This window comes from Lissotriton vulgaris, chromosome 4_1 (assembly GCF_964263255.1).
Source record: "Lissotriton vulgaris chromosome 4_1, aLisVul1.2, whole genome shotgun sequence".
NCBI lineage: Eukaryota > Metazoa > Chordata > Amphibia > Caudata > Salamandridae > Lissotriton > Lissotriton vulgaris.
In genome coordinates this window covers 1,111,795,813-1,111,810,023 of record NC_141691.1, presented here as the reverse complement: position 1 = coordinate 1,111,810,023, position 14,211 = coordinate 1,111,795,813, and the positions used below count along the sequence as shown (strand labels likewise).

Sequence of the window (14,211 nt, the reverse complement as noted above, 5' to 3'; positions counted from 1 at the left end):
TGCATTGTTTCTGCACAGTTTTGAGACAGAATTCCACTGCAATTAGCTATTTCTATTTCTTCGGGATTGGACAAGTGTCTGTAGATTGTTAGCCTTTTCAATAAAGTGATCCAACTGAAAGTTGGAGAGCTGCTGAGAGCGTTTTATACAGCATGAGTTATTGAGTGGGTCACTGACTTCAGAGGTGATGTAGAGGAGTCCCTTGGCTTGGTGCAATGCATCTGAAATGTATAGTGAAATATTTTGGCTTGATTTATCTATCTTGTACTTTTGCTAGTTTTCCACATTTTGCTCATGCATCATATTTCTTGACTCTCATTCAAGGATTGTAGTTATGCTTTTTTTAAGGCCATGTTGAGGAAGCCTTTGAACAGTGTTGTCAGTTTCATGAGGCTTTGTGGGAAACCACTTTGTTGAAGGTATCTCAGAGTCATTGATGAAATTGATTATCAGTCATCAGAGAATCCAAGGACCTTGAAGCAGACAGTTCTAACTGAAACTAATCTAAGTTGAGGCTCTTTGTGTACCAGTTAGGATTATATGTGTAGAAGGCTGATGGAGAGGGTTGTGCAATGGACATGTAGATGATGTCATGATCACTCCAGCTGATGGAGCTGTGTCCTGTAACTGAGATAAGTCATTCTGAGGTTATACTTGCATCAAGAGCATGGTGAGCAGGGTGAGTTGATCTAATTACTAGCTGATAAAGGTTGAAAATTTCAAGGCTGACAATAAATGATAGATTAGGTCACAGTTTAGGTTTGTCGGACCAGACTTTGAGGTCACCCAAGAAAAAATGATTCAGATAGTTACTTGTGATGATCAAAAGACAAACCAAAACAGCATCTGGGAAAACAGTGTTGTGTGGGGGTGTTAGATTGGTTAGCAGGAAGGAGGGCACGAAAGTCGTACTAGAAGAACAACAAACTAGTAAAGACTCATACTCCAATGTTATGTATTCTTTGATGCAGTCAGTTGGCAATCAGTTTTTGAATTTCAAACCTAGTCACTCACTGCATTTCTTGCTTTTAAGGGTTCAAAAAAGAGCTAGGTAGCACTTAGGTATTGCTTTGTGTAGTACATGAGAGTCATCATACTCCAGCCCAGTGGTAAGTAGGATGCAGCATTTGGGGTCTTATAGTAGGTCACGTATGTGAATTCAGTCCTACATAAGGATTCTTTTTCTGACTAGGATGATGGAAAGGTGGATGTTGTACTGACTAGAATGCCTGGAAGGCAACAGTGAATACAGAGGTCTCAATGTTTCCTCTAGTAGATGGAACTGCAGGGATTGGGAAGAAAAATGTTTGGCAGTTCTGGGATATGAAATCTCGCATTGCTGGAAAACAGTTGACCTCTCCGGCGAAGAGACAAAGGGGAGAAGTAATTGCTATTGATTTGTGGAGATTTTAACACACAGCCATCCGATGCTATCATTAATAATGAGGGCCTATGGAAGAACATAGTCTAGATATTCACAAGTCAGCAATGAACAAATTTAAATCCACCAAGAAGGGAGGTGCATTCTCTGAGCTCCTGATAAACTGCAAGCTGCATTTTATTATTGGTCCGCACTCCCTCAGACAACACTGCTTGGGCAACTTTTAACAATAAAGAGGGATGGGAACATGTGCATGATATGACTGCTGTTAGGAGAGTGACCATGACCCTGTGACACTCTGTCTGAAATTGTGCCTGAGGTTGGGAGCCATTGCATATAATTCAATGGAGAGGAGTTATAGGCACGTGAATGCCCCTTCCAACAGCAGAAAGAGAATAAGGTGGAGCAGTCAGAAATATTCACACAAACTTCCATTGATAGAGTGTCTAACGACAAGGTGTGGATCTGCAATTTTGAACTACCCTTCAAATGACAATGGTGTAATCTTATCAGCCTACATTGGGTTGTTAAAGGACCTGAAGGCTGTGGTCTAAGCCCATTGGTCCTAGTGCAAGGGTTAACTGGAATAACAAGGGATGCCTCAGAATGAAGGGAGTTGTTGCGTCTGCCATAGTGCAATGACACTGTTGCCCACAAAGCAAATTGTTATTTCGGGAGGATAGAGGTGAATACAAACATCTTCTGAGAACTTAGAAACTGCTGCACCAATTGACTCTTTGGGAGGAATTGAGGGAGGTCTTGTATGAAAACAATTCAAAAACATTCTCAGAACTGGTATCAGAGGTAGAGAAGGGGTCAGTAAACATCGTAGAAACCTACATTGGGCCATCTGCATGTATCAGCTTTTTTAGTACCTTATAAAATGCCAACCCATTTCTGTGCCAGCTCAAGAGAATGTTTGCTTTGGGCCTTGTGTAATCGATCTACTTGTACCAGAGGTGGGGAGAGTCTTGATTGATATGAAGAAACAAAAGGCCCCAGGCCCTGATTTGGTGCCTTTCGATATATATTGTGAGGAGCTACACCTTTGGGCCAGCATTCTCACCAAAGTGTTTAAGTCAGCACTTGCTGAGAAACACCGTCCCTCCTTCATGGCGTTCAGCTATTATTATGCAGATCCATATGAAAAGTGATCGAACTAACCCATCTAATTACTGCCTCAGCCCCCTCTTGGATGACGCAGGTAACATTTTAGGGAAAGTCCTGCTCAACGGCCCCCAGGAGTGGGTTGAAGCCCATAACATTATGACGGAAGCGCAAGCCAGTTTTAGGCCTCGTATAAGGATCATCAACCAGGCTTTCCAACTATACATGATTTCTTACAAATTTACGCTGATAAGGAAGTCATTGGTGTATTTAATATTTGTAGACATCAAAGCAGCCTTCGATTTAGTCGACAGAGAGAAGCTTTGGAGATCCCTGGTAGACTTAGGAGTTAATACCTTCCTAGTATTGGCCATAAGGGCTTTACACTCCAGTAACATGGCTAAAGTATGGTATAGCTTGGGTGGGGAGTGCACAGAACCCTTCTCGGTCGAAAAAGGTGTCCGGCAAGAGTGTATGCTGGCACCCTTACTTTTCAGTCTCTTTTTACACGATGTAGCAGACTAGTTGATGGAAGAGCCTTTGACCATCCCCACTATAGCTGGGAAGAGGGAGCTAATATCACTATACACGCATGATGCAGTATTGATGGCGTGAACAGAAAACGCTGGCCATAGGCTATTAAAGCTTTTTGTAGAATATTGCAAGAAGAAGTCATTGACCAGTAATGGAAGCGAAACAGAGTATGGAACGGAGGCCCTCTCCCAGTTTTAAGCGGAAGTCTTTGGTTGAAGGCGTACCCTTGGAAACTGTCAAGTAGTTTGATTACTTGGGAATACGATTTTCAGGGAATTTGCACTGGGGCAGTCAAATGCATAAGGCTACTTTAGTTCTGAGACAAATGGCAGGAGCAGCTTTAAAGTTTAGGCTTAAGGCTGTAGCCTGAAGGATTAGTGTCATTCTGAAAGTATATAAGCAAAAGGCAGTGGCAGCCAGACTGTACGGAGCAGCGTTATGGGGGTATGTGAACGTCTGATCACTTCAAGTAGCCAAGAATAATTTTTTAAGAACTATGCTGGGGCTTGGACCAGGCCCCCCTCTAGTGGTGCTCTATGCGGAGCTACATTTTACCCCAATATCATCAATTATAGCCCTCAGACCAGTCCTCCATTGGGTTAGATTGGTAAGAAATCCTAAGGCTGGAGTTTACCTGGAAACCTTAGTAGAAGTTACAGCCAGTGGCACTTGCTGGGTCACACATGGTCGTCCATGTACAGAAAATTTTAAATGAGCTACAGATGGTGTCCTTGTGGGAAGCCCTCAATAGAGTCATGCAAGACACTGCACATCTGATTTAAGAACAGTATCATGAATATATGCAGATATAAAAAAGCCAGGTTTTATCACGAGCTATTATTTCAGCAACACCAATGGCCCTCCTGCTCTGAATACGTGGATGTGTTTTATCACAAATTGAAGCGAACATTGTACATAAAATTCTGGCCTGGTATCCTAAAGACCAGGGATTATTTCATACGAATCCATTATGCTCACTGTTAGCCTTGACCACTGTGATTGTAGCTTTAGAAGGACTGACAATCTAAACCACGTTATTCTTTTTGGCAAGAAATATTATGCCGCACTCTGGTGATGGCTCCTCCTCCTTTTGGAACCTTTCGGGATTAGATGTGTTAAACCAGTCATGGCACTGTGCACTAAACCAGACGATGTGTCTGTGGTCAATTCTGTAGCGTCATTTTTATGGGCTGTGTGGCCTCACCTGGGAGAGCTGCCTACCACGTTAGCTATCACATGAGCCAGATATCCTTTGTGGATTTGCACGTATTCCATGATGTAACACGCTGCTAGCTCCTGCTTAAATAGGATGGTTTCCCAACACACTCCTGCATTGCACTTTTTCATAATAGGTATGTTGATAGATTGCTCATACCTGGAAAGACAGCTTCTAAAAGATTTTAAGCTATTTAATTGATAGTGATGTGTATTTTTTTTAGGCTGTAAGCCTCTGATGGAAATGTGCACTTTTAGTGTCTCAAGGTGCTTGCACTTTTATATATCTGATAGATTTGCTGACTGATTTTCCATTAGAAGGGAATACAGTGTTTAAACACTATTTTGCCGTTTAACAGATTGGTCTGTCTATGTTTTTATCTTATGTAGCTTTGGTATAGTCAGTGTTCTTAAATGTAGTTTTAAATTATTGTAAGGCTGATAACTGAAACAGTAGATATATACATTCCAAGGCGCTGCAGATGAATACATCAAATCACCTATTAATTTTATAAAAAATGATTTTAACTTGAATATCAGATAATTCAATCTAGCGAAATAAACGAAAGATTTGCAATCACAATTTAAGGGATACTATGCTCAGTTCAGTTCTTGGGAGGGGGGACATTGTAGGTGAATCAATTAAAACAAAGAAAAAAGAAATTGCATCACCACTTGCAAAGAAATAATTAGACTGAAGGCTTCATATGATCCAATGAACCCTTTCCTTGACTACATAATAGAAAATATGTTTGCCAAAATAAACCATCATATTTGCCACTAATTAGCAGGACTTGAGGGTCAACAGAATTAATTCTACAGACATTGCACATTATTCAAGCTGTAAGAGGAAAAGACAAAAAAGAGGATGGTTTAATGAAGACCTGTACTTCTCTAGTTCTGGAAATAGTTAACTATGCCGTAGATAAAGAGTTGACCCGTTGCAAAACTGTACATCAGAATGGCAAGGTATTCCTTTTGAACTTTTTCACAATCATTCATCTTGGCTGGGAATTTGAATATTCCTCTATACAAAAAGATAAAATGTTTGAAGTGTATTTACGTATGAGACATATTCTTTATTTCTTGAAGCTAATTGACCAAAGTATCGGCCTCATTTAAATTTTGGAAGGAACTGAAAATCCTCAATTTTCTCGTAGAACCTCTAAATTATGAGTAAGATGCTATCAACAGCAGCTATAATATTGTGGAAGAAATGTATTCAGTGGATTTTACTCAGTATTTCGAGTTTCCTCCAGAAATTGAAGGATTTTCAGTTCATCCAAATTCTGTATGAGGCCCTAAGAACTAATACACGTGCTTGTCCAGCTGCTTGATGGGAAACCCACAAATGAAGCTGACTGTCCATGAAAAGATCATAATAATTCTTTGCCTTTTCTCATTGCACGATAAGTCAATTTTGAAAAACATGTAATTTCACCATAAATAGACAAACAAGCATATCCCTTCTTAAAAGAGTAATGAAAGTCTCCACCAACCCACCCCATTACAAATAAAGAGGGAAAAACAGAACCCTGGCAAAATGTAATTTTTCTTATTTAAAGCATGTTCTCAAACACTCTCTCGCTCTCTAGACATACCTAAGGAGGCACCTTCAGCGATGGAGATCAATCTTTCAGAGAAACTGAATAGTCATATTTATTAAAGATTTAGACAATTAATTGCTCATTGTATGCTCCTACATGGAAGTTATATTCAAATAAAAAAGATTAACTGTAAAATCCTTAAGTATCAGAAGTTTAAAACTGTTCAACTCCTTTTTCAGTAAATGAATTAGAACTCAACTACAGGTTTTACTCAAGATTACTGCTTCCGACGTTTATTGAAAATGGAAACCTACCTCAACAAGTTGTTCTTTCTGTTCTGCTAGCTTGAATGTATATTCTGCCACAGCCTCCAGGTTTCCTTCAGCTCCAGCAATTTTTAATGCCTTTAGAACCATGTGGTCTGCGTGATTTTTTAGCTGATCTGCTGCCAATACTGTTGCTGCATTATGAAGCTAGACAGAAAGTAAGACAGAATACTGTCAATGAAAGAATACAATCCATTATTTCTATCATACTGATGTACTGAAATAAAATAAGATGAGTGAACACATATATGGAGAAAATGCAGTGAACATGTGTCTTCAGTGTTACACATCTTGAATGCTCTCCCTGAACTACTTCAAGAGTGCAGTCTTAAAATAGCTCATAACCAACAAACGATCAGACAGGGGAATATATTATTCTCTACAAACAAAAGTCTAGACTTTAGGCTGCAACAAACCACATAACTATTTTCTTTTAATTCTAGTCACCAAACCCAACTAGGTACAACTGACAGAGATAGTCCTCTGAGGCGAAAATAATATGCTGTGTAATGAGAATGCAATGGAATGAAGGAGACCTTGTGTAGCATTCTCAAAGTTTCATGTTAGAGAGTTAAGCATAACCATATTTCTTCTTACTTTCAAACATATAATAATGAGAATGTTCCTGCCTTGAACTAACATTTCACACCACATCAGTTTTGGCAGAAGAATACTGCATCACTTCGTCCAAATTCCAAAAGCTTTAAACAAAGGGTTCATAGGTTCATTTATATTAATAAATGCTTGTTGTCAATATGTCAATATACATTGTCAATTGTTTGACTCACCCTCAATATCCCCTTCACTATCAATTAGAGAACTCGCCAGTATACAATTTTTCCAGAATGCCTCTCCTCTAGATTAGTTTTTGAGTAAACTCTGTTTGCATCGGTAGAAGAGCAAACCAGTGTCAAGCCAATGATAAAGCTTGATCTATAGCTTTCATAAATAGCCCCTTCTTTTCTCTTTAATAATCAATCCAAACACACACGTAGCTTTTGTAAAGGCAACCTATAGTATAGTCAACAATTTGCTAACATATTTTCCAAAATCAACGGGTCGCTGGGCAGTAGAATGTAAAGGTAGGTCAAATCACCAGTAATTACAATGCTACAACTGTGAGCTACTAAGCTTCTTTAGTTTCGATTGGGTACTCACAATAACTATTTCAAATGTATTGGTTTATATTTTAGCACAACAAATTGCAGTTTGGGCTAATTCATAACATCTTCCGTACTTGAAGTTTGTAGGAAAAGAGCCAAGATCAAAGTTCCTTCTCTCTCTGCTGCAGCAGAACATAAATTGTGCAATGGAAGTTAATTTTCTGAATTAGAAATTTTAACTAAGACACCCCACTAGCACACAAAAAGGGGGCTGTCCGGTGCTGGCCAGGAAGAAAATAACAGAATTAAAGTCACAAAGGTATTTAAATAAATGAATGTCAAACTATAGAAATTATCACAATTTAGTTACCTCATTAGAGTGGAAACAATGAAGGGCTTGGCCGCAAAGGTGGAAATAAAAAAGTATATCTTTAAACTATATCACACATAAAGGAGAGCTTATCTGCATTGTAACCAAATTTTAAGAACGGTGGCTATCCGCGTTAGCATTAGGTCCAGAATACTTTTATTTAGGAAAAGCAATGGGCAGATTCAGCACCCCCTCTATCCAATTCTCGATGTGCTCAGATAGATTGTGTTGCAGCGAGATGGGATTTTCACGGTGCCTATCATTGGTGCAAATAAGTATAAACCGAACTCGAGTGGATGGACCTTTAGTCCCAGACTGAGGCATGACTCAAAAAATCAACAATACATCAATGACAGTAAAGTGAATTAAGTCCCACAATGATGACAGAGAGCAGTAGTTTGGAAATCGCGAAGGTTTATTAGTAGATTAATTAAGTTACAATATCAACAAATTTAATGCTGTCTAAAATCAGTAGTCAAAGAATGACTATATTAGTTAGATTATGTCAAATCAATTCAAAATAGCAAATACAAACACAAAGTGCTTAAAGTTGTTCTAAAGCAAATAAGGCAGTCAAAGTTTCCTATAAAGGGAAGTTCCCATATTTGCTAAGCTAAAGGAAATTGGGAAATTTATAAAAAGAAGTCATATATGAGCTATTAACAAGGAACGCCTCTAAAAGGCACAATCAAATGAAGATTAAGTTTGGAAAGCGAGAATGGGTTTGCCCAGGAGTCTAACTCTTTTGGGCAGAAGCAAAGAAGTGCCTCCTCTGAGGAGAGTGGAAATGGCATCTGAGTCTAACTAACTCAGCAATGCATAATTAAAAGCACAGCTCTTCAATGAACATTAACCCTCCAAGGTTCCCATGAAGAGAACCAATCAGGATCAAACACTCTTCGATAGGCCAGGTTCCGCCTTATTCCCAGCCATCATACAATTACATTCTCGGCTGCATGACCTTTGAGAGATAACTCGTTCTAGGATGATACATTGTGGTCATCGTGTTCTATGTGCAGATGCAGTGGTTCATTATTTAGCTCTACATGGAACACATACAGATACATGTTCACGTAGGCATGCAGGAAATCGGGAGAGGCAGCGTCTGTGAGCCTCTGTAGTTAGTCCATGTTCAAGTTGCTGCTCCTTGAGAGGGTGCACAGGGGCAGCAGGGCTGGCGGCCATCTGCAGGCACCCAGCAGGAAAAGTCTCAGGGGCTTATCTCCACATTGCATGGTCTTCAATAAAATCCTCGCTGTGTCGCCCTGTATGCTGTTCTTGACTCTCATCAGCTGTGCAGGATCATGGGGTCGTTTCCTTCCGTTCCAGATAGGCGGTGACTGGATGGGGGCCTTTTCTGGGGATATACGCCGATGGCGATCCCGGCAGGACCCCCTTAATGGTCGGCCATCTTTACAAATGAGTAATTTTAATTATATTTTATTTATTTATTTTAAAGGTTTTGTATAGCGCTGGCTAGACCCGGAGGTATCAGGAGCACTTCACATATGCAAGGAGAAGGCAATAACATTGGTACAGTAGTTCCATGTAAATGCAATCACTTACAAGGGAATATCAAAAAAATAGGAGAGAGGTACAGGTACTGCGTACTCAAGCATTACAAAAAGTTAAATGAAATAGGGGAAGTGGTGCACTATATATTGGAACACCACTGAGGCATTAGATATAGCCTGGTTTAGCTTAAAACCTGCAGGTTGACCAATACATAGAAAATGAACAAGGTAACAACACTGCTTAATTTGAGACAGCTGTTGCAGGTAGGGTCTATCAACACTCATTGATGGGGACAGGCACTTATTTTCCCTTGTCAGACTACAGTTCAGAGCAAGTGAGATAAAAGTACACAAGGGGCAAAGGAGGAACAGACGTTTCATAGTTGCCATTGCTAAACTGTGGAACTCTCTTTCCTCACAGATTAAGGCCAGTCCTACTCTACTGTCTTTTAGGAAACAAATAAAAACATAGTTCTTCAAGTAACAGGCTCTTTCCATCCTATGCCTTACCTTCTGCTGCACATAGCGCAGAGACACCTATGGGTATTTGTGCGCTTTATACGTTGTTTAAATACATAAATAAATTAATAAATAAAATAAAGTATAAAGATACTGCCCACAGAGTGAAAATTCAGTACATAAAGACCTCACTTATAGTAGCTTTTGTGCATGTCTCGATGATCTATTCCAGTAATGCTTACCAACACTATGGTCTTCAACAGACAAACCAAAATCGCTGGCACTAAGACAAAAACTACAAAAAGAAGCATAATGTCAGCTTCCAACTACTAACATTTGCTTTTTCAAAACACTGTATAGTGAGACTGAAATATGAATTTGAAAAGGATGTTGCTCTGGATTGTGAGGCAAACTGAGAACCTGATAGCACCATAGCACTTGCCCAGCATGCAATCACACCTATGTCCAGCTGCAGTATACATTATGCTGTATAGAGGGTATAGTCATGGGTTTGTAACAAATTCGTATCCAGGGCACTGTCAATGCTGTATGCCAAGAATTCTGCTCCACCTAGGACCATAGGCATAGTTTTTTCCATGGTAAACCTTAACAGCCATACCTGAGGAACATCAAGATACCCATGTTTAGCTGCAGAAAAATTAGCTCTGTGCGTATGCTTACTTAAATACACCCGACCTGTGAAACTAATTCTCAGGTACTCATAGCTCTTGACTCAATATTTTAGTTAGAGATGCCTACAGAATAAACCTATGTCCCTCAAGTACGTATGTGAGAATTAATCTATACTGGACCAATGAAACATACCTGTTAAAATCTGAATTTCCATTTGTGCCTGGGACATAATATAACTTATGGTTACAATTAAATATTTGTCTAAAGCATCCCAACGGCTGAGGTGCCTCCTTTTAAGTTTTTGAACTATGCCATGGCTTGTATTTGAGGATGGTCACAGACACTACAGAGATTTTAAGTCTTTCCATGTGATCCAGCAGCCTTCAAGACCACCGATTATCACTGGGAGTAGCCAGGCTTACTGACAGCAGTTAAACACGCCTCTGCAGACAGCCTTTGCTCAACTTTCACTTACAATCTCCAGGATTACATTTTCAGGCAGACACTACTGATATGGTATAAAAAGATACAACTGCTTTGCTCTTTTAGGAAGTCAAAAAGTCCAGTTCAAACAGTCAGTTCAGCAGCTCCACACTGCCCACAAAAAACTATCAACTAGAGGGGGAAACAGAGGCTCTAATGACCAGACAAGTCAGAACTCAGGAGTGTGCGCTGCCTTCCACTCGGCAGTCGCAAATAAAAGTTACACAGACAGACTTGGTCTGCGGTCCGTATAAAAGTAGTGGTGAAACGTTTTAAGAAGTCTACCGAACGGATTGTTCAGTGATCCAGATAAAGTAGTCACTCCTGGAATCCACATTTCATCCTCTGTTTGGATGGGTCATGCCTGCTTGTCCTTTCAGCACTAACAGTGAAGTTGCTGGTCAGGAAAGTACAGTGGGACTCTGAAAGCCAAACTTATGCCAATTTTTTGTAAGATATTGTACCATCTATACATATCTGATTTAGATGAGTGTGCACTCATAATGTATTCGAAAATAAGCCAATGGCAAAGACTTTTTTGTGGAAAGAGACAGGAGAACTTCAAGAAAAGTCAGTCGGAAAAGATGCCCTTTAGTCACTCCTGCAGAACAACTGCAAATGATCCTTCCTTTAACAGAAACTGCAACGCGATTGAAAACAAAAGCAGACGGCCTGTTGGTAAAGGAAAGCTGCAGACAGGGCAGGTTCCTACTCAAAAGAAAACATTAAAAATTGGCCTGTTAAACCTCCCCATGGTATAACAGAAAAATAAGCAAATTAAATAGTTACACTTAGAGAGGAAATCCAACTAGTTTCAAGCCAAGGAACTTAATGCAGAGATATTACATGGGTAGGAAAATGTAATTAGGGCACAAACAGACTTGATGGAAGTTCCTATCCAAAGAATGACTAAGAAAGCATCTGATGCCTTGTTAAGTTCAACTTCCACCAAAGTGCCCCAAGAAGAGACAACTAGATCTCTGGAGCCGATCAGTAACAGTTGCCAGAGACTTCTGCAGGACATAAACTAGGTTCATCCTAGTATAGGTCTTCAGAAAATCCATACATGCCACTATGAGCAGCCAGGTGATAAAGGCACCAAATTAATAGTGAAAGCACAATCCTGACTAGGACCTCAAATCAACCCCAGGGTTATGTAAACTATTACTGTTTAGATCAGGGGTCTCCAAACTTGGTCCAGGAGGGCCAGATCCATGCCAGATTTTTAGCATATCCCCATTTAGATAAATGAAGTTATCCTAAAATCTGGTATAGATCCGGCCCTCCAGGACTGACTTTGGAGAACCCTGCTTTAGATGCTCTCATGTGGATATCCTGATAGGGAGATATGGATCCTTGTCAGTCAACATTGGATACTCTAGGCCTAGGAGAGAACTATTGGGAGTACAAAGCTGGGAGAAGATTATACCTATGAGACTGTCACATCAGGGACACCATGTTCTTTAGCTTGAAATTCATCAGTGCATTCTGGATACAGTAGTCCTGGTTCTCTCTAGTTTAGGTGATATATTAGCGTACAGCGACTTAGAGAAGGGAAAAAAGGACTCAAATAATTTTACCTTGATGGAATCATGTGAAAAACTCGCCTATCACATGCACACTGTCATCGAAATCCTACTGAGCAGTGTTTTTGTTTGTAAGCACCCACAGCTGACTGTACATCTGATAAGTAGACATTACTATGGTGATAGAGCCAAAACATCTATGAAAAGACACAACAGTCAATATTCACAGGGCAGCTAGTTAAAAAACAGCATATATTAATTCACATTGTTGCCGAAAAAAATAAGCTACTCAAAATGGAAAATAAAAATATCACAAAACATCTCTTGGAACTGCACGTTTATTTAAAAATACTCTTCTGAAAACTTTCATACGGAGAGGTTACGCCAAAGCAGAGTCGAGTTAGTCTTTGTTAGGACCCTTTTTGGCCGCTGTGAGCATGTTTACGTTTTGAGGCACGTGCACGTGCTGAGGCCTATCAGTGAATCCCCCCTGTGCCCACCATAAATCAGGCCTCTATCCGCGGCGCTGCCGGGAGCTCCGGCTGGGCGGGTGGTGACGCGCTCTTTGTCAAGGCGGCAAAGCTCGCTGTCTGGGGCCGGGGCGCAATCTGCACTGATCTGGAAGTGATTTTTCATGGCCCAGATGACACCATTCAGAGTTCGGAGACCCCACCTAAACAAAAAGCAAAAAAACGACGACAGGCTCTTCACTGAAAGGAGAGAAACAAGGTTGGTAAATGCATACCTCAAGCCGTGGCCGTGGAATGTCAGAGTTCATGTTTTGAAGGGGAGGGAGGGAAAGTGAAAGCGGCCGTGCGCGCGCTGTGTTCACGCGGGACAGGAGATGTGCACGCGCACGGAGTGCACATCTCCTGTCTGTGAGTGCACACTCCTGTCCGCGGGTGCCACCTCCTGTCTCCCTTCGGCACAGAAAGCAGCGACTATAGGTCTCGCCAAGGCGAGCAACGCATGCGCTGCATCGCTAGGCGAGACCTAAACACAGAGAGGGGAACAATGAAGCAGCAATTTGAGGTCTGTCAATTAAACAAAACATGTCTTCATTTCATGTGCTGCTGTGCAAAAACGATTGCTTTATGTTTAGAATCCACGTGCGCGATAGAGATTTGAAAGCAAGATCGTTCTTTGAACTTTTGAGATATACACAGTCAGTCCCTCGAGTGTCTTATGCATTACAATGGAAGTCCTCCCTGGGAGGCTGAATAATGCAAGTATCAGCTAAGAGCATGATGAAACGAGAGAAATACTCCAACGCCCAAATTATTTGTATATTGTTCAAAAGAGACCTAAAAAGGTGTCAAAGCCACCAAGCCTGTGGGGGCGAAGAGGAAGATAAAGCCTAACACAGTTAATTCCTCTAATCCCCGGCTGGCAACACTTCTATGGATGAAAAGCATCTGGTTTCCGCCAACAGAGAAGGCGTAAAGAAACATTTGTTTTCTATAAGAAGCGAAACAAGCATTTATATGAAACTGAACCAGCTCGCAAAACACAACAGAGAGCAAGCCAGGAGGCTTTCAATACAGGAGAGAGCTGGGGAGGTAACTGTGTATTTATGCAGGGCCAATGTGGCAAAATATGTCAATATAGTACAGTCTGCCTGTTACCTTTAACATTGAAGCAGTGTGATGAGATGATTGGACAGCTTGGTACGAGGGCTACTTTACTTACACATTAATGTTAGGGTTGCTTGTGAGAGGTTCAGGCATGGATTACCACACATGGAAGTAATGCTGTCAAGCAGCTGGACCCGAAGCCTAACAAATAAGTAACAAAAAGGTGTACTGTATTGTGTCTGCCGAGGCACTCCCAGCCATAGACAGATTCTAAACCATGCCACATAGTTGTACATCAATGGTTTCTGCCTTTTGATTGATGTTAACACTTGAACACTTCAATATGATGTGAATTGCTTCTAGAGTTGCAAGGAAATGTTCCTACTGTACTAGGTAAAATGAAACATAGGAGCTAAATAAAAAATGTCTTGGGTGTCAA

General features: G+C 40.6%; 1 protein-coding gene across 1 annotated transcript in view; it reads right to left on the bottom strand.

The window, feature by feature from the left end:
• CTNNAL1 (catenin alpha like 1) overlaps positions 1-14,211 on the bottom strand; it is a 974,420-nt gene that overhangs the window by 336,186 nt on the left and 624,023 nt on the right. The window contains exon 9 of the mRNA XM_086965342.1: positions 6,099-6,257. Within this exon, the coding sequence (XP_086821468.1) occupies positions 6,099-6,257 (159 nt within the window). The remainder of the gene's footprint in view (positions 1-6,098; positions 6,258-14,211) is intronic.